Here is a 25,285-nt window from a genome sequence, read left to right on the forward strand (position 1 = left end):
TTTTAAATTTAAACTTTAAAGTTATAAAATTAAAAATTGACTATATTAAAAATTAAATTTAATACAACAATATTAAAAAACAAATTAAGGCGAATAGCCTATATTTTTATTAATATTTATTTGATATTACAATTACATTTACAAAAATATTAGTAGAGTATTAAAAGATTTAATCTACACAGCCACCTTCTAGGAAGGGTTCTGTTTGAATTAAATCTCGAATTATCATACTTTTATTAATAGTTGGTGCCACCATATAAATCCCTTCGTAAATCATTCAACATTTCTTTAGTAACATGTTCGGGAATTGATTGAATAGAAAGATCTTCCATTGCTTCAATCCCGTCGTCACTATAATCCTACATTACTTCATCAACGTCATCTTGAAATTTGGTCGGTAGTGGTTCACGACCCAAATTTTTTCTCTCGGCATTAATCCAATCTCGAAATAATACCGATATCTCCAAGCTGTCGGCTGCTAGTGAATGTCTATGTTCTCCAAGTTGAAACCTTGTTGCACTAAATACGCCTTCCAAAGCTACCGACGACGCTTACATTGCTAATATATCTCGAGTCATCGGTACTAGTTTTGGAAATTCTTTGCCGCGATTTCTCCACCATTGGAGAATATCTTCAGTAGGTTCTGTATTTTGATTAATATAGGCACCAAAATCATTTCTATTATCGTGAGAAAGTTCAAGATAATCCTGTAAATAATCATCAATATTATTTTCATCAAATTTAACCCTAGAGCTTTTAGGTTCATTTTCACTTGATAAATTTATATTAGCATTATATAAATCATACAATTTTCTAGCTTTAATTTTTATGCTATCTTTAACTTGTTGACAACTAGGAATTTCTTCTAATACATCATTAATATCTATGTTAAAATACATTTTTTCAACCATTCTTGATGCACCTAAATCTTTATACTTAGGGTTTAACAAACATGCAGTTAAATAAATTTGAGGAATAGGAATATAATATTTTTTAAATTTTAGAATCATTTTTTCAATGGTTTGTTGAAATCTTGGTTTATTTTTAAATTTATATAATTTAGAAGAAATCATACAAATATCAGGCAAAACAGTACAAATTGATGCATTATAAAGTACAAATATTCTTTTTGTAGTTAAGTAAAAAACTTTTAGGAAATCTATAAGTTTATTTATATCACGCCAATCATTATCATCTAGTCTATATGTCATATCAGAATTATTAGCATTCCAAACCATTTGTAAGGTTATTCGATATTCAAAAGTGATTACAAGCATTTCATATAAAGTATTTCATCTAGTAGCCACTGTTTTTGGAATTTTTCTAGGTGGAAGATTATTTTCAAAACAGCTATTTTGAAAATCTTAACGCCTAGACTTAACTTGACTCTTAAATATAAAATGACATGCATTTTCAACTTTCGTACATCTGTTATCATACATATGTACACCATCTCTAACCATTAAATTATATATATGTGCACTACACCTAATATGATAATTATCACCATAGAAAGGACAACGTGTAGGTTTTAAATATTCAATAGCAGCATTATTACTTGAAGCATTATCTAAGGTTATACTACTTATTTTATCACATATTTCATAACTTTGTAAAATATCTAAAATAGTTTGAGCAATATAACTATCGGTTTTTTGCATTTGACAACATTTATAACCTAAAATTCTTTTTTGCATATACCAATTTTCATCAATCCAATGTGCAGTAACAGTCAAATAATCGTTACCGTTTACACTACGACCCATATAAGAAGTAATAGCTATTTTACAAGTATTATAATAAAATAAACAACGAAGATATTGAAAATGTTGTGCATGATAATCAAATACAGCCTTTTTAATTGTATTTCTAGCAAAATCTTTAAAATTTGGATTATATATAATTTTAATATAATGTATAAAACTGGGATTTTCAGCAAAACTAAATGGCAAACCCATAACACTTATCATTTTAGCTAGTTCTTCAAGATCTTTTTCTCTACTATATGAAAGTGGTAAACTAGAGCCAGAAACATTAGACGGATTTAATTGTGTTTGTACCATGTTAGAGCCGCCTACTCCTACATTTTCAGGAAGGGGGGTATCGTTTTTTTAGCTTCTGCTACCGTTTTAGCTTGCAAAAATTCATTTTTACAACAAAACATTAAATGACTACTCAAATGTCCCGTCCTGCCAGATTTGCCAACAATTTTATGATTTAATCTATGTTTACATTTATTACAAATAGCTTGTGTTTTATCTTTGTTTTGTTTCATAAATTGCAAAACAACTAATTTTTTAACACGTTCTACCTTAGCCTAGGATATACTGGGGGAACAGGGGCAGGACAACAAAGAGCAGGACTGGGAGTATTAGTAGTCGTAAGTGGCTCAGTTTCATCATCATCATCATCAAAAGTAGGTGTATCAATATAATTATCAATATCATTATCATTATCACTAGGAAAGTCCTCATCAAAATTACCAAAGCGACATTGTAAATGTTCATGATAAGGATCTAATCCTGAATTACTATCAATATTAAAAACCGTATCATTAACATGTGTATAATCATCCGTATTTATTCTTAATATAGTAGATTTTTTAGTTTTAATTTGGAAGAACTACCAATTTTTGCATTATCAGAGGATGTAAAGTTACAAATATTTTTTACACGCTCTAATGCAGTTTTTTATCCCCTTTCCTTTTTGAACAATATTTTTACCGAAATCCATATTAAAAAATTAAACGTGAGATTAAATATAATACGAAAAATGTAATGCAAATAATAAATCACAAAATAAATAAATAATTATTTAAATATAAATGAAATGTAAAATAAAAGTTGGAACGATGTAAAAGTAGACGTTTATGACCGCCCAAACCGAACGCGGAAAGTTGAAAATTGAATTTTGAAGCGCCAAATCTAATCTCTAAAGACCAAGTAAGGCAACACCGGAATTTAAGATATTATATATTATAGAATTAGAGAGTAGAGAGTAGAGAGTTGAGAGTTGAGAGAGTAGAAGATGAATAGATGATTTTGTGATTTAAAAGAATGAAATTTAGGGGTATTTATAAGTAAAAAAAATGGGTTAAAATGTAATTTTTAAAACTTTAGAGTATTAAAAAAGTTTGGGGTGGAGTAGGGCTCCTATTGGCTGAAATTTTACTCAAATAGCCGTTGGGGCAGCCCACTAGCCGTTACTCAATGGCTATTAACGGATATATTTTTTTAAAAAAATTAACTGGACCGGACCAGACCGGTAATTTCCGAAATCGGGAAATACCGATAAATACAGATTTCCGTCCCGATACCTGTCCCGAAACCGGAAAGAACCGGTCCATACCGGTACTAACCAGTACCAAATCGGAACCGGACCGGAACGGACCGATAACCGGTAAATACCGATTTCGCTTCCACCCTTAAATGACCGCTAATAATATGATAGATAAATCCTCAAAGTCGTGATTTAGTGGTCAATAAAATGATTGAGAATCATGAAGTTTCGAGTTTAATTTTTAAGTGGAGACAAAAAATATTAGGTGATTCTTCATATTTATCCTAGTCATAGTTGATAGAGTTACTTGATACCCGTTTGCTTATGTAAAGTGATATATTGCATGAAATTGATCAAGATGCACGTATTCTAAAATTTGTTGGGTTCGAAAGTGATTGAGACGTTATGTAGAAATTTATAATTGCAAATCACATGGTTGACAAATCATACGACAAATAAAAACATAGTAAAGATATATTATTAAGGAAAAATTACGTGGGATGACAAACATTCCTAAGTAATTAGTTAATAAGGTTATAGTTTAATTTATTTACTGTTAGTAAATATAGTTTCAGTTTTTTTGCCATAATTAATAGAACCCACTATCTATTTGTATATGGGATAAAAATAGTCATATTTTGTATATAATTTTATACAAAATCAAATTTATCTCTCCTATTCTCATTCCATATTGTTCTCCTAAAATCACTCTTTCCTTCAAATTTGAATTTTGAATTGGGAAAATTTTGACCTTCCCCCTCCAATTGTACTTTTACTTTTCGCAGGTAACAGTCAAATTCGTGGCTTTCAATTTTTTTTTTGATTTCTTCTTCAACAATTGTATATGTAGTATACTTGCTAGTTTTTCATATTTTTTTTAAAAAATAATTATTACTTATCAGATACAAGTATTTCAAAATCAGAATGGATGATTCCTCTCCATCTATGAGAATGACGAGAGGTATGTCATTGCATGTAAATATCTTTGATAATCCACCTTCGTTTCAATTTGGTTAACTCAGAATTTTTGTGTCAATATAAGGTCTATAGCAAAATATAAACAAGCTCAAGTTGAACAATCTATTGAAGAATTGAGATCCAAGAAAAGAATGACCCATTGACAATTCAGAAAGTCATCAACAATGTGAAATCTAACGGCATTAAAATTGTTGAAGGTAAAAGTAAGAGAAAAGCCATAAACATTGATTCAGAGGAGATTGGATCTGTCTCATCAGAACTGGACAAATCTGAAGAACATCAAGAACATTGGTAGTGTAATTTATATACAAATTGCTAAAGTTATTTATATAATGGGTTGTATATTAAGGTAATATATACAAAATAATATGAGACAATTGTAATTTATACGTTCTATTAGTTGTATACCAATTACTAAAGTTCTGTATATAGTTGGTTGTATATTAAGGTAACATATACAAAGTCTTATAAGACAATATATATTTGTATACATATATTTAGTTTTGTATAAAAAGAAATTTGCTAAATCAATCTATAATAAGATATATATATATATATATATATATATATATATATATAGGATCATTAACGCCTGAGTGTTTCATAGATTTATCTAAAAAAAAATTGAATGCTTCACCGTGTGCTTTAGAATTGGTATTGTCTTTTTATTGCTTTAGAATTCTCTTTTTAGGAAAACATTTGATTTTGAACGTTTTGCTCAAATTATGGGATTATGTGAATTTATTGTTACCATCTTTTGTGTTACTGTTACCATTTACTGAAAAAGTAAATTTTTTGTATGAATTTAAATAAAAAAAATGTTCTATACAAATTTAAAGTCACTTAACAAACTAAACTATACCCATGAAGTGTAATTATGTAAATAATATCCATGGAATGTTATTTCATAAAATTTGTTTGTCATATTTAAAATTATCCCTTATTAATATGGTTTGGTCAAGCGACTTACATATTAAAAACTAATGTTATAAAAAAAATATAAATATGTTTAGAAAAAAAAATCTCCCCATAGACAAGACGCTTAAATGATTGTATTGTGGATTCTATTGTGTTTTGCTAAACTTTCCCTCTAAGAAAAGAATAAACCAAATATAGTTTTCTTTCACGAGAATTAAAAACATTTATGATAATGTTTTGTCTTTTTTTAAAGAAAAAATAAATTCCAATAAGGTAAGAAAATCAAGTCAAAATCCTAATAAAATTCGAATGGATAAAGACAAAAAAAATTAAAATAAATATTATATATATATATATATATTAATTGTGCTCATGGTTTAAGTGTTCCAACCAACTTAAGAAACACATGAATGTTTTTTTGTTAAAAAAAACTCCAGTTTTGAGAGATGAAGAAAATTTGTACTACACTTTGGTTACAATTTTTTGTTGTAATAATATTTGCTAAGAGAATACCAACAACATTGGATGGACCATTTGAGCCAGTAACTCATAGATTTGATCCTTTGTTGCATAAAGGAAGTGATGATTTGCCAATGGATCATCCAAGGCTTAAGAGGAATGTAACTTCATTTTTTCCAGAACAAATTGCTCTTGCTTTGTCAACTAATTCATCTTCAATGTGGATTTCTTGGATCACTGGTATATCATCTTCTTACTCTACTCTATTTTGTGTTATTTTGAAGAAAAATATTGGGTGTGGGGGTAAGGGCGTACATGTTAGGTATAATAAAAAAATCGAAAGTTCAGTTAATCAATCAATTGAGTTATTGAAATTTCCCTTTTATGTTTAATTTTGCTTCTTTGAGTAGCTACTTTTTGAAGAAAATATTATCTAGCTCTTAGATCTTGTTCACATCACTTAATTGTTAGTGACGGATTCAGTATGTTAAGTTAGCAGTTTTTGCTTATATGATGTATACTTATTATGATTTAATTTTGTACGGAGTTTAAGAAAGTATTAGTATGAAAAGTTAGAATTAAAGACTTACAAAGAAGGTAAAGAGACAATTTTTTTGAAGTGATCAAAAAGGAAATTCAGACAAACAAATTGAGATCAAGAAAGTAAAATTACTTGAGATTACTAATTTTCTATAGGACCTCAAAAACTTCAAATCATAGATCCGCTGAGCAGTACTTACTAAGTTGTCCTTCTTTGGTTCTTAAGGGAGTATTCCCAGATCTAGGAACAATGTTTACAAATTCAAATAGTATATTAGGGGAATATTCCAAGATCAAGGAACAATATATACACATTCAAATATCATTATTTTCATTAGATGGATTTAATTGGTCAAATTTCAAAGTACTCAGGGTATAGGGTGTATAAGAATAATACTAAATATAATATATTAGTAATGTTTGTAATAGTTATGGTTGCACTAATTATGCTGAGATTATTTCTTATGCATTGTTTGATTTGATGTATTATAAATAACATGCATTGCAGAGTTTCTCAAAATATTTATTTACAAAGATACCCTCCACAATTATGGTGGAAAAGATATAAAAAAAAAAAAGGGGTTCGAGTAGTAATTGGATTTTTAACCATGCTCATTTATGCTTTAAAGCCCCTTGCATTACTCATAGGTGTCAGTTACATATTGATTGAAAAAGAATACGAAACAAGGTATTAGTAATACACAAAGCTAATACATGCATTATTTTATCTAATATACTGTGCCTCACGACCCCTTAATGAGTTAATCTTTAATGCATGTAATAGTGTTTACGTGATCTGGTTACTTAAAGTCAATTTAAGGTAAATGTTTTGCACTAAACATGTAAGAGGGTGGATAAACTGCTAGAACCTCAAGGTGAATTTTGAATCTGCTAAACCACTTAGCTAACCTCTAGTCTTGTGTTCAGGGGATTAAAAATCTGTACATTATTTCGTGTAGATTGTTTGAAGTAGTATTTTGTTTTAGAAATATTTTGTTCCTTTTGTTGGTTTTGTTACTATTTATTGTCTATTGTACTTTCTTTATACCTTTTCCGAGACTGATTATGCCTTGAGTCGGGGATGTATCGAAAACAACCTCTCTACCTCAGCATTGAGGTAGAGATAAGGTCTATGTACACTCTACCTTCCTCAGACCACACTAAGTGGAACTATACTATGTATGTTTGTTGTTGGGATTCGGATGAACACCCTCGCCCCCTCCTAGATACTCCCTGACTGGAGCATGTACACATTTTACACTGTCTTTACATACAACTTAGATTTATTAGTGTTTGTTGTGTGGTTGCTTTTGGCTTTTTGGTTCTGGAATGGTTGTATACTATTTTCCTTTTATGTTGGTTTCCTTTCGTCAAGTTCTATTATATTCTTTCCATGGGTTTTAAGAGATCTTAGATCAAGATGTATACCAATTGCAATATAGGAATTGTGTTGAAGTTGTTTAAAGTAGTTTGTGATTGCTTTTAGGTGAAGCTCAGATTGGTCTAAATGTGACTCCACACGATCCCGAAACAGTGGCTAGTGAGGTATGGTATGGGAAGGAAAGTGGGAAGTACACAATGAAGCAAAATGGAGTATCAGTTGTTTACAGTCAACTGTATCCATTTGAAGGGCTATGGAACTACAGTTCTGGCATCATTCATCATGTGAAAATTGATGGTAAGGTTATCTGCATCGAGCCGCTTCATATGTTCCCTTGGCTCACTTGTCTTGTTTTTCTATTTTCCTGATTCAAACTGAGATCCATGTCGATGAAAAGAACACATTCTTGCAAATGTTTTCACTATTCTTAGTTCTGTTAGTATACTGGAAGCTGAATATATGTGTACATGACTCTGGTTGCCTCTGAATTACGAGTCTTTGACATGTAGGATTAACAAAATGACGTAGATGTTGCATGAAGTTTCTTTTCTTTTCCTCTGTAGGTCTTGAACCTGAAACAAAATATTACTACAAGTGTGGTGATAGTTCTTTAGCAGCAATGAGTGATGAACTTGAATTTGAGACCTTTCCATTGCCTGCACCTAACAAGTATCCACGACGAATAGCAGTTGTTGGTGACTTGGGTCTTACAAGCAATACAACCACAACCATTGATCATCTCATAATGAATGATCCTTCCATGATATTGATGGTTGGAGATTTAACTTACGCGAATCAATACCTTACCACTGGTGGTAAAGGAGCTTCATGTTATTCTTGTCAGTTTCCAGATGCACCGATAAGAGAAACATTTCAACCTCGATGGGATGGATGGGGGGGGTCATCTATTCTTTTCCTCACATAACTAATCTCCTTAGTCTTTTAAAAGACCTTTTAGCTCTATGTAATTGTTTGTTTTAGGTGTGAGGTTCGTGTTGATGCTAGTTACACTAATCACCGGGTGCTCATCAAATAGATACATTGTGGTTATAAAACGCAATCTACTTTTAAACATCATATTACATATGCCTATGAGACATTAATGAACTGGTAGAAAATGGAAAAGAAACTTAAAAGCTTTCGCAGGAGAAGTTTGAATTGAATAAACTGGAGTTTCAGGTTTATGGAGCTGTTAATCTCAAGAGTTCCAATGATGGTAATCGAAGGAAACCACGAGATTGAGCCTCAAGCAGGAGGGCTCACATTCCAATCATATTTGACAAGATATTCTGTTCCTTCAAAGGAATCTGGATCTAATAGTAACCTTTACTACTCTTTTAATGCCGGAGGAATCCATTTCATCATGCTAGGAGCCTACATTGATTATAATCAGACGAGTAAGTGATTAAATTGCTTAATTCACTGCCTGTTAACTTCTAATATTTGAGGTATACTTGCATAAAGAAAGATAATGCTGCAAATATGTGAGCTTATCGCCTACTGATCTTACTAAATGAATTTTTTTTTAAAATGATATCAGGTGCTCAGTATTCTTGGCTTCAGCATGATCTGGAAAAAGTAGATCGTGGCGTGACTCCTTGGCTGGTGGCTGCATGGCATTCTCCTTGGTACAGTAGCTATTCATCACACTACCAAGAATTTGAGTGCATGAGGCAGGAAATGGAAGAAATACTATATACATATGGCGTTGATATAGTTTTCTCCGGTCATGTAAGTTGAAATATACTCCTAATCCTGGCTATAAATAACCACATTAATTATCGAGAAAATTTCAATTAGGACTTATCTCAGGTACATGCATATGAGCGAATGAATCGAGTCTATAACTATACTTTGGATCCATGTGGTCCTGTTTACATAACAGTCGGAGATGGTGGTAATATTGAGAAAGTTGACGCTGATCATGCAGATGATCCTGGGAAATGTCCTTCACCAGGTGACAACATTCCAGAATTTGGAGGTGTATGTCACGTGAACTTTAGCAGTGGACCTGCCAAAGGAAAATTTTGCTGGGATAGACAACCAGAATGGAGTGCATATAGAGAGAGCAGCTTCGGGCACGGGATACTGGAGGTATAAAGCCAGAGCTTCAAGTGTATTACTTACTTTTCTTATTCTAGAGGCAGTTATTGAAAGGAAACATATGCAACAAAAACAAGTCATCGCGTTGATTGATGATTTGATTGTTTATCAACTTGCTTAGGTGTTTTATCATCTGATCCATAGACAGGTCCTATTACAGACACTCTTAACTTAGTTAATCATCTTTATTACAATTATCATCTTCTTCTTTTTTTTCGTTCAACACTCTTTTCTCCATTCATACTGATGCAGATGGTAAATTCAACTCATGCATTGTGGACTTGGCACCGCAATCAGGATATTTATCATGAAAACAGTCATGGTGATCAAATATACATTGTAAGACAACCTCAGTCTTGCTATGTTGACTCAAAGGTACCCTCTCATCTACCTCAAAAGTCATTATATGTGGGCACTGTTTGCGTTTATCATATCTATATCTAGCTCTATTTTTCGCGTTTATCATATCTTTAGTACACAAGTCTGAAATCTTAATCATCAAGTTGTTGCTGTGTCATAGTAGTCACTAGAACTATGTATTTCTACTTTTCTTTGTAAAATCTCTTTAAATGACTTTCAGTCCAGTTAGTAACTGTTGTTGCAACCATCTATATTTTTTGCGATATCATCATATCTTTAGTACAGCAGTCACAAATCTCTTGTTGTCTAAAAGCTCCTCTCTTTCTTGTTCTAACAACTGTGTTATTGCATTGATACTGAAAACACAGGGATAGCAGGTTGAGTCTATCAATACCATTGGCGTTGGAACATTGCAGCTGCACGAGTATTCTCTCTTGTTAATTTGTTACATAATTTTGCCATTGAGTACTCAATTGGAAGTTGTGACTAAATTGCTTAAACTAGAGTTATCATGCTACTGATATTACATATGCTGTTAGCAGTGAATTCCTATATGCAACAACCTTTGTCGTTAGGAGGAGGCACTCTTCTCTCTATTTATCATGATTAGAAATTTATTTTGAAAATGTCCAGGGACACACTTACAATATGTAATGTTGTTTACCATGAGAATAAACCTACTAATTGTATAACATTGGGTGAACCAGAAAAGCCCGTCTAGCTCAGTTGGTAGAGCGCAAGGCTCTTAACCTTAATAATTATTTTTTTTTTCTTATTAAACTTAATAATGTTTCAATGTCGACTAAAAACATATCAATCTTTTTGTTGGTTAAACATATGTTTCAATCCCATCTAATAATACCATATTGGCTAAAATAATTTACATTTCTCATTATAGATATTCGACTCGAGTAAAAACATATAAAAATTAGTGAGTCGAACTATGAAATCATGAAAATCACACGTTGATCCTCCATTCTTGCTATGTATATATACACATACTCCATGATATTCATGCCTTGAGAAAACCTTGTCATAAATTTTATAGCAAAAAATACCCACGCTTGTAGGGAGCTGGATTTAATTAGAGCAATTTGAGAACTCCTGCTTTATTACTTGTAGAGACGAACTAAGAATTCTTTTACCCTCAGAGTGCATAGCCAAGTGATATATAGGTTTAAGTGGGGAGAATTAGAGGGGCGGATCAATTATCCATCGAATATAGAACTGCCAGCAGGCCTCGGGGATTTCTCGATTACCAAAAAGACAAGAAATATCAACATAACAGATAACACAAAAATGTACTCTCCTACAACTTCACTCCTCTTCCAAGGGAGACTAAACTTCAGATTTCAACTATATTGTATCTCTACATTAGCAGTGTTCTTAATTCTATCCTAACCCCCTCATATACCCTTAACCATCCAGTAATGATAAGCCTTAGTTGAAAATGTGATAATTGAGCATGGCTTTTTCATGTCTTGTAAGAGAATTCATTCTTGAACTCCTTCTCAAGTTGTTCCCTAGTTTCTGTCTTTGCAGCCAACACCACATCATCAAGGAAACCTCTCTGGGGAAATTCTTTGGGTACAAGACTTCGATATATCTCAAACTGTTCATCGGCTTCTTTCTTCTTGTCCAACAAACTGTAGACTATTCCCTGTCACCAAGTACCAAAACACGGTAAGATTCAAGAACAACAAAGATATCCATTAAGCTTTTAGAACACATGCATCATCACGTGAATCGGAATTAATTACACTCGAGCAAATCTTGCTGCATATGCATGACACATGCATCCACCTTTCCTCACTGTGCAGTTAACTTGCTTTGCCATCTCTTGGCGTCCATTTAATCACTTTGTTGCCTGAGACCATGTTATCAGTGACCTAGAATCTAATCCAGAGTAGATCAAGCATTGCATAGAGTACATATGAAACAGCATTTTGTCATCATTCTTCTCAGTATTAGTGTATTACCAATCTCATAATATGTGAACCTTGGTTCAATCTCCAACCTTGATCAAATTACAAGATCAATTATCAAAAGCTCTTAAAAGTATTACAGTGGGCCACTTGGGTATACAAGAATGCACAATAACATTTAGCCAGAAGTTTAAGCTCATTAACAGAGCTATAATTTGCTAATTCTTAACATATCCTTCACAAGAGCTCATAATTCAAGAACAAGTGAAGCTTATAAAGTAATATATGCTGTGGAAAAACAGAACACAAATACCTGGCACAGATAAGGCCTGAAGTCTCTTGGGTTCTCTTGGACAAGAAGTTTAAACTTCTGTAAGGCCTCTTCTAACTCACCCTGCAAGACATGAATGAATGTAAGAGAGGAGAACTAGTTAGAACTGGGTCCTCTAACCATCAAAACATTGACCATGTGGGTGAGAACTGATGCTATCATGACCTTCACTGACAAAAACAACCTCTTAAATTAGAAAAGACAACATGCTCGGACAACCTATTACCCGCAAAACAAGACCATCATGCAAGTGGTCAGACTTTCACCATTTACCCAACTACACTGCCTCTCTTTCAATCTGTACATCAGTGTTACATCAGACTCTAGGGATATTCAATGGTATTATAAAGCAAACAAGGTAGACATCTTTGTTACACTTAATGCATCGACTTAGGCACAAGATGTTACAGCAGACAAGCTACAAAACATAAGCTAAAGTGGGAGGATATCATGATTTACATGGCCCCTCATGAGAGTTGAGTAACTACTTTTGATGTAACAGATAAATGTCACACTAAAGAAATCAGATTTAGCAGGTGTGCTTCAAGACATTACCTTAACGACATACATTTGTGCGACTAATATTTTTATGTTTCTTTCCTCATTGACTCTTTTTTCCTGACGAGCAACTTCTAGAGCACCATTTAGCATCTCAAAAACAGCAGGACCTTCAACGTTTTTGTGCATCACCATAGCTAAACCCTGGAACAATTCAATGATAAGCTTAATAAGCAAAGGCTTATAATAATTGAGAAGGGATGTATTCTACTTCTAATGAAATGTTCATACCAAGCATAACAAGTTACTAGTGGCAAACGAAAGAAATAGGCCAAGCAAATATAAGCAAAATATTCAAACTCACTGCCTAAAATTACATGCCCATTCAATTATACATGTGAAGAGGAAGTAGTGAAGAAATCAGAAACAGCATGACACCTGTTCTTTGTTGCCTGGACGCCTCCTTGATCTGAACATGCCAGTGACAAACAGGTAGGACATAGTGGTGTTTCGAATCACACAAAAGACTACCTAAAGTTTGACCACTATTTCTGACACACATCATACTTAAAACTCATACCCAGGATGCATCAAATTGATTAGTGTCATCACTTAATACAGATACATTATTGATTCTGATTACTTACAAAGTTCACCGCTAAGATTTATATGTTTACACTTTAATTATTCTCCTCCTCCATGCTGAAAATTGTAGCTATCCTTCAAAGAATTGCTTCTTCATTCCAATAGGAATGGTATTTTGAAAATGACATAACTGATCTCAAAATATTCTTGTCTCAGATTGGAATAGTAAACCCTAAGGATCCAAAGTTAGATAACACTATAGATTAACTGACAAATGTAGAACTGCTTCCCTCAAGGAAGCTTGATCTGTATTTTAATAACAATGCGTCAAAGCTTACCTTATATGAAAGGTCATGATAGCCTTCATACAAGTGCATAATTCTAAAATAATTCATCATGTGTTTCTTGAGCATTGATTTTTAATTACACCAGGTAGTACCCCTAGTGTTCAGAAAGAACATGGTTAGAACAACCAGTAAGCCAACAGGCTTCTGGAGCAACCATTCCTTCTCAGTCCTCAGTTTATCAAGGACAAAGTCCACTAAATACCACATCAATGGGAACCAAGTGTTGCCACATCCATAGAACAAGAAGTCAACAAAGGTGACTTGAAAAAATCAACAGTGAGACAGGATTTTCAGCTATTGCATGGTTATCCATTTGAAAACAGCTTTTTACACAAACTTTACCAAATTTCTTGGGCTTCAAATGTAGTTACTGGTGAATTTCACAAGTCCAGATAAGAACAAAACCTGGATTTTTTCTTGAGTCATGTAAAACAGTCTAGACCAAGGCATTTAGACCTGCATTTCTTTAGTCATGTAAAACTGTATAGACCAAGGCATTCCAGCCAGCTATATGATCCTTCTTCTCAGTGTTTACAAAATATCAATTCAAAAGAACGCATTGCTCAATCACTATCTGGATAGCTGATGATATGGTGACCGTCACTATGCCATTGACTTGATAAAGAAAATGGATATCATATTCAACATCTATCATGAGGGAGCATAAACTTCCACATAAATTTAGAGTCCATGTTCAGTCTTCAAACCATAAAACAGATATCCAAATAAGTACTAGGTTATTGACATTCTCCATTGCAGAATTTGACAGTCACAAAATATCACAACTAAACAAATCATTGACTCGATGGAGCTGCATCAGTCAAACCAGCATACACCACAACAAACAATAAGAAAAGAAATAAAACAACACATAGTGGTTGTTAGGTCTGCCATTCAGTGTCTTAATGCACAAAGTTCTACACAACAAGATACTTAGATGACCTCTACTGTTTTACACTCAACAATGTTTTATAAGCATATCCAATACTCATCATTAACAACAACCATTAACAAGAATAACTCAAAAGTTAAGACAAATATTATCAAATCCTCCTCAACTCACACATGGTGTCAATGCAATATAAACTAGTATATAAACACACACACCAAAAAAAAGGAAGCATCTATGGATATCTCAATAGAAGTTCCATTAAAACACAACAGGGTTTAGGAACCATACATGCAATGCTCTAAGCAAGAGAGGCTTCTGCTTCAAAATCTCCTTAAACAACCTCTTAGCCTTACTTAACTGCCCCATCATCTCATAACAAAGAGCCTCCAAAAGCCTCCACTCCATTTCTCTAGGCTGAACCTTAATCAGCTTCTCCACATACTTCAAAGCCTCTTTAGTCTTCCCTTTTCTCATCTTCACATTAACAATAGTCTTCAAAGCATCAACATCTCTCGGATTCTTCTCCAACAACTTCATACACATCACTTCTTCCTCACTATCTCCTTCTTGGGTCTCAACAACACTACTTCCTTGAACTGGTTGTGGCAATGACAATACACGTTTAGCCCTTATACCCATAAACAAGAATGACCCAACAAGTAAAACAACAATCTTCTCACTGAAAAACTTGGAAATTCCTTTCTGGGGTTTCCAGGAACAGGTTAAAATAGCTGAATTTTGGGATTTGGAAGGTGCTTGGAGCTTGGGGTAAAGAGTATTCAGGGTTTTGGGACTGTAAAGGGGAGTAAGAAAAAGGGTTTTGAGGGAAATGGGTTGAACAACATTTGAGTTGTGATTGAGGGTTGATGAGTGTAGGCAAAGTGGGATTTTAGTGACAATTGAAGAAACCATTTTAGCAGAAGAAGAAGATCAAAAATGGAAGGTTAGTCCATGTGAAAGTTGTGCTCAATTAAGTCTTGGTTCTCTCATAAACCTCCAAGGGTTTAAGGGAATAATAATCAATTGATGCTAAGGTACTCTCTCAAATTTGGGATAGGTGGGTTGATTTTATTTCATTTTTTATTGGAAAAAATAATACGTTTTAATAAATAATTAAAAAATACATATAATTTTTTACTACATAATAAATTAAATTAAGCTTTAAAGAACATAAAAGACATGAAATGTGCTTCTACATATATATTAATGGAAGTTGGAAGGATTTTGTGGAAGAAACAAATATATGGATGTTATGTTAGATCATTGAAAGAAAACTAATCTATTTCAAGTTATTTAAGTTTATATTTAAAGTATATGTTGAAATAAAAAAAAATTTTATATCATATTGATCTTTCAAAAATTATAAATTATTGAATGATGAGGATAGACTATAAAGGACATTAGAATATAGTTAATTATTTCATACATTCTTATAATATTTGTAAAGTATATTTACGATTAAAAGTTATTTTTTATTGATTTTTATATTTAATTTATTCTATTAGTGAACTATTGTGTCAAGAGTGAGGCTCAAGTATTGCAAAAAAAATTATATTGTGTCTAAGACAGTTATTAAAATACTTTTTTATTAGAGACTTTTATGAAAATATTATTTAAGAATAATATGCATACTAAATCTTGTATTCGATTCTTTTGATTATATACTTGTCAAACAACCATGTTTCTAAAAGGGCCCTATAATATTTCAGTAGTTCATAAATCAAGTTAACATGCTAATTTCTTTTTGAGTTTCTTTGCTTAGTTAAAATTGAGTTCTAGGCTTCAAGTATATTATGTGTTTTGTATACCTAAGTGGTTGTACGAAATTTAAATAAAATCAGAAAGAGATTTTTTAAGCACCTTAAGATTTTTGTGAATATCCTTAAATTTAAGTATCTTTTTTAAAGTCAAGTTAAATATTCAGATTTATTCTACAAGCATATAAAGTTTCATGAGGTATTTACAGACTATACGAAAGTGATTAGAGATTACGAGAATAAGAGTAGAAATGAGCCTCTTTTTACTATTGTATCATATCAGAAATATTCTCTGATTTGATATCCTGATAGGTCGTTAAAATTTAAAACTTTAAGTACATGCATAAAATAACAAAAATAGAATTTCATCATAAATTATTTTAGATCCAAATTAACTTCTTATAATTGTTGTTATAAATGAGTTAAAAGGATGGAAATTTGATGATTTTTGTGGTGCGGAAAGAAGCAAATGATAAAGATGATTGGTTCTGATGATAACAACATAACACTAATAGATAAAGAGAAATGATGAATATAGTGATGGAGGAGCAGGTGGATGAAACAAAGTCAGGAAAAGGTTGTTTCACAAATGTATAAACTTCTTCATGCACTCTAGAGTTGACATAACATTAACAATATGTCAAGTCAAAAAAAGTATTAAAAAGTCATTCTAAAGGTCTATTAAGTGTTTAAAATGTACAAAACTTACTTGAGGTGTCAATTTTAGATCATATTGATTAGTTCCACCCATAAAAATGAAAGGAAGTGATGCAAGATAACAATTTTGATAAGCTAAATGATAATAAGCGCCTAAAATCATTTTTTTTTATTTTATCCAAACATTATAAAAGTGTTTAGAAAACTAGAAAAAAGAGGTTTGATAATTGATATACGCCTTAACTTTGTCATTTAGGCATGACATATTCTTCATTACGAAAATGACTCATATATACCCCTATTGTTATATAATTGACTCGTATGTACCCTTTCCCTCTAAAAAATAATTTTTTTAAATTAATTATTTTATTTTAAAAATCATCTATGGTATATTTGATTCTTCTCATATATTTTTTTATTATTCAATGATCATTTTGAATTTATTATTTAAATGATCAAATTTATTTTTTAATAGTTAAAATTAATTTGCAATATAACCGAACAAAAATTAGGTTTAGCTTTTATCTCTTTTTCTGTTAATACTTTTTGCTTTTTATTTTTCTTATTTTACACTAAAGAATGAAAGAAATAAAAATGAAATAAGATTAAGGTAATGAAATTGATAGAGAAATTTATAGACCTAAATAAGATTGGAGAACTGATAAGGGGAATAGAGATGATGATAGAGATCATACTGAGGAACATAAAAATTTCGTACAAACTCAAATAATAATAATTAAAAAAGCTAAAGAATACTTTATGTGTGAAAAAAAATTAAATATATCCTTGGACTTTATTAGAAGACTCACATATACCCTACATGATTTTTCTAAAGAAAAAAACATTTTTTATTTAAAATAAATACTTTCACTTTAATTAGTTGAAAAGGGTATACATGAGTCATTTTTCTAATTATAGAAGTGTAAGGGTATATATAAGTCAATTTTTAAATAAGGAATTGTCACGCCCCGAGTCTACACCCTAGGCGTGACTGACACTGGAAGACCATTGTTGGACTTGAGCGGATCCTTGGTCTGGCTTATTTAACTTAGCGATAGACAACAATCAATAACTATAATGATCAAAGAACTTAACTATACTGAATAATAATATAACTGGAATGTTTTAAAGATTTAAACATTCAACTTTACCAAAATGGCAACCCAAGTCTTTAACATAATAATGATAAGGTGAAGACTACTGAATTACTAACTGTCTATGAAGCCTCTAAACTAATTTAGATGGATGTAGGAACAAACCACACAACATCCTATTGAACTAACGAGAAAGTAATAAAAGATATCTTCCAGAGTGCAAGGAGGCTCACAGACTGACTGTGGAGTGCTCTACTGGATCAACGGTGCGCTGGATGCCGACCTCGTTACTTGCGTCTACATCATGATATGATGCAGGCCAACAGGAATCAGTACATTGAATGTACGAGTATGCGAGTTGGAATGGTAAAACAACTTAAGCTTGAAAAGAGTAAGAAATAACATTTACCTTGGCTCTGTTCAACTCAGGAATAACATAACTCAATAATACTTACTTATTTCAATATAAAACAATTTAAAATCAAGTGCAATATGAAGAAAAGTTATTTGAAAACATGTTGAAAACGACATTCAAAGATACAAACAACTTTAAGATGCATGTAAAAATACAAATAAACTGATGTATACATAAATACATTTAACTTCTGTGGTCTTTTCTCTAACCGACGACCAACACTTAAGAGCTATAGTGATGATACAACGATCTACCTCACGCTTTTAGCTCATCATATACCCGGCCAAAGGTATAAGACCTGAATTGTCTAATGGATCCACTAGTCTACTGCGAAAAGGGTTCATCTAAAAAGTATGACCTATTTCTACCCATGGTGGTTATATGGTTTATGAGGGGTGTGAGTTCTCTGAACTCTCCCCCATATCGAGGCTCAATACTACTCCTAAAATATACTGGCTCTTATGTTTAAAACATATTGATACTGTGGTTTGAGATTAGTGCTCAAAATACTTAGCTCAAAGGCTATCTTAGAAATATCAATTCGCCTGCTAGCTTAATTTAGAAAGTTATTTCTCTTTAACTGAAAACTATCCCGATAGCTCTTTGGAAATCTCAGTTTCCCTCCTTTTTAAATGTGAAAACATTTTAAGTTTTTTGGAAATATTTAGTTCTCATATACTGCTTTGAAGGAATACAACTCGAGCTTAAGTATTAAAACGAAACTTAAAACGACTTATGAAACATGAAATGAACTTCTCTTTCTTATCTTTAGCCCTTTACTCAACTGGTCTTTAAGCCTTAAAACAAGTATAGAGTATTTGCAAAAGACTTCATGAAAGGACTAAAGGAATTCTCTAGACTTGGCTCTAACTTTTCCTTGAATTTGAAGTTATGGATTCAAGGTTGTAAATTTGTGTTTTTGATGATTTCTATATGATAGAATTCATTTAGCATAGTTACAATCATTAGGAAGTGCTAAAATACCTTAGAAGGGCTTAATCGGACTGAACTACGAAAACTGAGCACAAAACGTCAATTTAGGCTCGTTCAGGGTGCACCGCGCCAGCCCCAATTGACTGAGGCACCATTTTGGCGTATTGCAGGCCCGCCGCCCCAGGCCCTCTAGCGTAGATGGGGCGCGGCTCGCCTGGTGCTGCCGAGTGTGTCTAAATGATTTTCTCCTCTCGTTTTCTAATCCTAAATCGCTTAAACCTCCATATTTCTTTTCTCAAACCCTTAGGATTATAAGTACCTTCAATAACCAATAGACATAACTCGAAAAACAATTTGGAATTATGAATCAATATAATAGACATTCAACAACTCAATCAACAAGAATTCAACCACGTCTTTCAAGAACTTCACTATTCTCATTCAATCAATTCTAAAATCAAAAAATTGAAAAAAGATTGGTGTGTGGGTGAACTGATCCAAGACTAAAATGTCTCACGTACCTTGATAGGGATCACAGTCGACGAATTCTACTCGCAAAACCTTGGTGTTCTTAGCGAATTCTTGACTTTTCTCCCTTTTCTTCTTTTTTTTTTCTTCTTCAAGCCTTAAGCGTGATTTTGATCTTTCTAATCTGAACTAAAACTTGTTTTTACCCCAAATAAATTCCTTAAAAGAAATAGGAAATTAATTGTTGAAAAGACTAGTTTGACCTTCCTTAAATTCGGATTTTTACTTTCTTACCTCAACAGCTCAACTTTCGATATGCATATCTCCCTCATACGACATTAAAAATGCGCGAACTCGGGTGTTGAAAAGATCTCTCCAAGGCCCTTCCCATCATATTAAGAACTACTTCTACCTCATCTTGAGCTATAAGTTATGACCATTTAAAAATGACCAAAACTCACTCTCTTAACTTAGGCAATTTTTCAGATTTTCCCCCTTTCTTTCCAAAAATGGATATTTTAGTTTCTTAGCTTATTTCGATTTGTGAGATATTACATGAATATATCTTCTTCTTTTTTGTAGTAATAGATATTTATATTTAATTAATTATAAAGCACAAAAGTCTTCAATGTTTGGTATAAAAATTGAAATAAGGGCATTCCCCATATTCGAATTATAGTTAGGTTCAAAACTATTACACTCCTATCAAAATAAGTTCTGGCTGACGGAGCTTCAGATATTAAGAGTTATCTTGTTCTGTGCTCTTTTTCCTTCCTTAGCAACTATGTCTATCACTCTATTTTGTTGGTGCACTAATGACCTGCATTCAGATATAATTTTAGCATAGTGTAAATGATCATGTTATATCTTTGAAATTGCACTAGTAGAGTCTCTATTTAAGATCAGAAGTTTAATCATATAGCCCATTTCTTTTACCCAAAAATCAATTTTATTTTCTATTACAAACACGTCCACTTAAAACACCACCAAATCCATCAATTTTTTCGAGATCTCATTTACCACCGTTGTTGAAACCACCACCTCTCCCATCATACAAATCTTCCAAAAACAACAACTCACAGAATCATCTCTAATTCTTTTTCAAAATACTACTTTTATATGGTCAAATCTTTAGTCATCAAGTATACTTTAACAACCACGAATTCAAATTTGAATGGGGCTCGGGGCTAACAATGAGAGTTTTGGAGATTTTATACAAGTTTTTGTGTAGGTGCTTTGAATTGAGCCTATAGCTAATAGTGGGGATTTTGGGAGAGTAGAATAACAAATTTGAAAAATAAGAATCTTGAATAGTGCTTAGATCAAGGTAAACATCCAACAACTCCATAGCCACACATAGATACAGGAATATATTTTCATATTCAACCAAAAGAAATGCATAATAACATGATTTACGATTAACGGTCTAGAGATTGAATTGATCAAATAGAACATAATAATGATAGGATGAAAATCATAGCATCCTATCATATAACTGAAAGGCGTGTTTGGCCCAGTGCCACCACCTGATGGCATTGTGCTAAAATTTGTTGATATGAGGAGCAAAAATATAGCAACTAGCACACTTGGAGGAGGTAGAGTAGTGGGATAGGTAGTGATTTCACTGATTGTGGTAAAGGAGATCCCGGAGAGGGTGGTGGCTTTGATGGTGGTTTAAATGGATATGCTAGTGATGGAAAACAAAGTTAATTTGGGTAAAAGAAATGGGTTATATGATTAAGTGAGTTGGATTGAGTTAAAATTGAGTAATTAAGTAAAATATGAAACTGAGTAATTAAGTAAAATATGGTAATTGTTGTTGATTTGGGACTTTTCATCCAATTGAGAGACACAAACGATGAAGTTAGTAACGACAAGAGTAAGAATAACTTCATTTTTTAAAAGTAAGAGCATAGTCAACTAATAAAATAAATTTACGACGGAGAAATTTCCTCGACCGGCGGAGGCGATTAGAAGGTTGGAAGGCCCAATTGATGTATATGGTACATAATTGAGATATGATTATATGTATCTAGTTTTTATTAGTGTATTTGATTAAGTATAGATGTATCTTCATGAACCAAACACGTAATTAGACTCCAATGCGCATTGTTGCACTAAACATGTGTATCTGAGTTTAGTTATTTATCTTATATGTTAATTCAAGTTTAGCATAATTTTGTCATTTTAATTGGGTCATTTCTATACTTCAATCTATTTTCGATTGAATGTTATGACGATTCATACCCTGCAACCTTTCCAAAATATAATAAAAACAAACAAATAAAAAGTGTTTAAATTGAAAAATTATTGTTAATGTGAAATATCTTTAACAAGAACCACACTATTTTGTGAATTGTCAGTCATTAAACTGGCTATAGAGAAAGAAGAAAATCAAAGAAATTAAATTCTAAAATTAAACTTTTAAAAAAAATTGAAACTCTGACTTTGATATACTTAAATGTGACAAAGATTAATATACATTAAAATAAGAGCGAATAATCAAATAAAATCTTAATTTACCTCTTTATGATTGATTTTCAACAACTAATTTTTAATTTAGTACATGCAAACATTTTTATGAAATTTTTTAATATACTCTTAATAAAAAAGTTTAAATTTTAAAATAATTATTCAATGTCATATTTAAAGGATATTCTTTTAACTTTTTAAAGTATATGATATAACTAGTAAAATTATTCGTGCTTCTCTTTGAATTTGATATCACTGAATTCCTAAAAGAAAAAAGACATAAAGTCATCATCGAAGTTGTCCCGAATTTTTAAAAGGTGGAATGGTCTGGTGGCCCTTATACTTGTATCAATTTGTATTCTGACCCTTTTTACTTATCCCTTTGTCATCTGGACCCTTAAAATAGGACCAGTCGAGAGCGATAAAGAATAAAAGGCTAGAAGTCGACTCAGATTTATTTCAAGGTCGTATATGTATGTTTAGTATAACCGCCACTTCAAATCAATTGAATCAATGCAAGCAATGTTGTTCCCACATGCCTATTCATTCATAACCAAAGCTCTTCAAATAAATCTCCTCGGTACTTGAACTTGATTCTTTAAAGCCGGGAACTCCATTCAATTAGCCGGGCATAAGCTTTGCTCATTTTCTCTTGATACGATTACCTTGACCCTTTAGGTTTTTCAAGAAGTAGACACGGACAGGGAAATTCCTAGCTAGGTTCTTCGTCTCAGTGCTCTCTCGGCAGCCAGCTCGTCAAAGTACCAAAGCCAAAAACACAATATATTAAATTCCTCTGACCATTGACCATGCTTATGTGGCATTACAATAGCTGAGTTAGCGAGAGAGTGTGATTACACACATTTAAAGCGAGTGAACATCATATTTTAAGCTTTAAATTATTAAAATTATATAATAAATAAATTAAAAAAGAAAAGAATCTATCTTCTTTCCACACCACTTTTTTGGCAACCCCCACCTCATCGTTGTCCAACCTTTTTTCTTTTTTTTTTCCTCCACACCATAGTTATCTTCTTTGGCCCGATTTTGGAATTGGCATTTTGGTGACATTAGATTTCATGGCGATTATCAGTGGTGTGAGAGGGAGAGAGACGGGTGGTCCCTTTTTAGCTATATTAGGAGCAAAGTTGGCCTTTTTCCGACAGGATGGGAGGCGACGACCAACAAAGGGGTTTTCGGGTACGCCGAGAAGATGGAGATGGGAGTTTGCAGGTCCTAATCTTCGATCTTTCACAACAATCGTCTCCTTCTAATCTCTTAAACTTGTCTTTTTCAATCGAGCAAGAGTCAGCATCACATATGAGGCTTCGTGGAGGAATTATTGAGTCTTCTTGGTGGCTTTGGCTAGGAAGTACAAGGAAATTTGTTGCAAGTGCTATGAAGTGTGGGCACAACAACCAGTTGAGGCCTAAGAAGAAGATAGTAGATGGTGAATTTGAATCTGTCAACATGTAGTTGCAAACGTTGAGATCCTTGAGAAACAATTATATATATTATTGGGTTGCTTGTTCAATTTTATTCTAAAAACATTGATCAATTTGTGTTTTATTTATATCAAAGATTTTGAGTTATTTTGATCGGTAAAAAAAAGGAGAAAGTATGTGCGATTTCACCGGCAAAAATGGCGACGCCGTCGGCAATGGCTTTCTATTAGTCGTGAAATTGTGAAAATAGGGAGAATTAGAAATGCCAATAATAAATTAAAATGTTATTATTTTACATTTTATTAAATAATTTTGGTTTATAATTTTTAAAAATAGTTTATGAAATAATTATGATGTGATATATCTGATGTGAATATGACATGTCAATTATATAAAGGAGAGTGAGTTATACACATGGTGGAAGGGGTTTAAAAATATGATTTTAATTAAGATTATGGGTCTAGATGACAAAGGGATAAGTAGAAGGGTTCAGAATACAAATCGATACAAGTATAATGGTCCACCAGACCATTTCGCCTTTTTTAAAAAGACACCTTAATATTGTAATTGTCATATTACCCCACTAAACAATTTTGAACAGATATTATTATACCATTTTTCAATCAACTCCAAATTTTAAGAAGCAAGTGTGTTCACACACCAATTATTATATGACACGTGTTAATTAAATTAAAAGTGTAATTTTTTTTCATTTTAAAATTTTCTTTTATCATTTTTTCTTTATTTCTCTCTCTCTCTCTCTCTCTTACTTTTTGACTTTTGATTTTAATTTATCTTAAATTTCACTTTATCTTTCACCTTCCACTTTCAATTGTTTCATCCATCCATTTTTTTTCTCCTCTCACCCCTCATGTCAAATTGAACCCCACTCTCTCTTTTTTCTTTCTTTTTCTTCTTCTTCTCCGGTCAAATTTCTTATAGAATTCATACTATTTTTTAGACTTTATTGAACTATTGATAACAATAATTATTTTTTTAAGAAAATTTAAAATTTTGAAGGTATCATTAACTACTTATTTTCATATAAATTCAAAATTAGAAATGGTAATTTTAAAACAATCAATTAATTTTTTGAAAATTGAAAGAACTTAATTAAAATCGAATAAAAAAATTATATGATACTTCCTAATCATCTTGAAATCTAATCTATTTATATAATTGTTCGAAATGTAAAAAAAATTAGATAAAGTTTTAAAATTAAAAAGAGAAAAATTAACAATAACAAAAAAAAGAAGGTGAACTTATGGTAAATGGTGAATTGAAAGTAAGAACTTTAATGGATAGAGATGATAATGAATTTTTGAAGATGAAAGAAGAAAGAAAGAGAAAATATAAAAAGGAAAAAAGTTAAACTAATAAGAAAATATATTTATGACAAAACACTTATAAAAACAAAATTATATTAGTAACTTTAGGCTGCTCACTCT

The 25,285-nt window shown here is 32.0% G+C and overlaps 3 protein-coding genes across 7 annotated transcripts; 2 read left to right on the forward strand and 1 right to left on the reverse strand.

Annotated features, from left to right (window-relative positions):
* The first annotated feature begins 5,554 nt into the window (after positions 1–5,554).
* Positions 5,555–10,710, forward strand: LOC101259532 (purple acid phosphatase 23). Of its 5 annotated transcripts, XM_026030726.2 has the most exons (9): positions 5,556–5,874; positions 7,661–7,852; positions 8,119–8,455; positions 8,735–8,952; positions 9,096–9,286; positions 9,368–9,649; positions 9,780–9,806; positions 9,911–10,033; positions 10,387–10,710. In XM_026030726.2, the coding sequence occupies exons 1-9, from the start codon at positions 5,622–5,624 to the stop codon at positions 10,390–10,392; spliced, it is 1,629 nt and encodes a 542-aa protein (XP_025886511.1). In that variant the 5' UTR covers positions 5,556–5,621; the 3' UTR covers positions 10,393–10,710. The 5 variants fall into 5 exon arrangements, 3 of the variants coding, with proteins under 3 accessions (XP_025886512.1, XP_025886511.1, XP_004237471.1); XR_011220729.1 differs by lacking the exon at positions 10,387–10,710 and having other exon boundaries at positions 5,555–5,874; positions 9,486–9,649; positions 9,911–10,022; XM_004237423.5 differs by lacking the exon at positions 9,780–9,806 and having other exon boundaries at positions 5,557–5,874.
* A 526-nt stretch (positions 10,711–11,236) lies between these two features.
* On the reverse strand, positions 11,237–15,631 carry LOC101259237 (protein SLOW GREEN 1, chloroplastic). The gene is made up of 4 exons (XM_004237422.5): positions 14,885–15,631; positions 12,830–12,976; positions 12,257–12,337; positions 11,237–11,678 (listed from the first exon to the last, which is right to left on the reverse strand). The coding sequence occupies exons 1-4, from the start codon at positions 15,506–15,508 to the stop codon at positions 11,493–11,495; spliced, it is 1,038 nt and encodes a 345-aa protein (XP_004237470.1). The 5' UTR covers positions 15,509–15,631; the 3' UTR covers positions 11,237–11,492.
* Positions 15,632–23,559: 7,928 nt separating this feature from the next.
* LOC101245540 (ubiquitin-ribosomal protein eL40 fusion protein-like) lies at positions 23,560–23,868 on the forward strand. Its single transcript, XM_004237577.1, has one exon. It carries the CDS (start codon positions 23,560–23,562, stop codon positions 23,866–23,868), a length of 309 nt encoding a protein of 102 aa, XP_004237625.1.
* Positions 23,869–25,285: the final 1,417 nt, after the last annotated feature.

This window comes from Solanum lycopersicum, chromosome 4 (assembly GCF_036512215.1).
Source record: "Solanum lycopersicum chromosome 4, SLM_r2.1".
NCBI lineage: Eukaryota > Viridiplantae > Streptophyta > Magnoliopsida > Solanales > Solanaceae > Solanum > Solanum lycopersicum.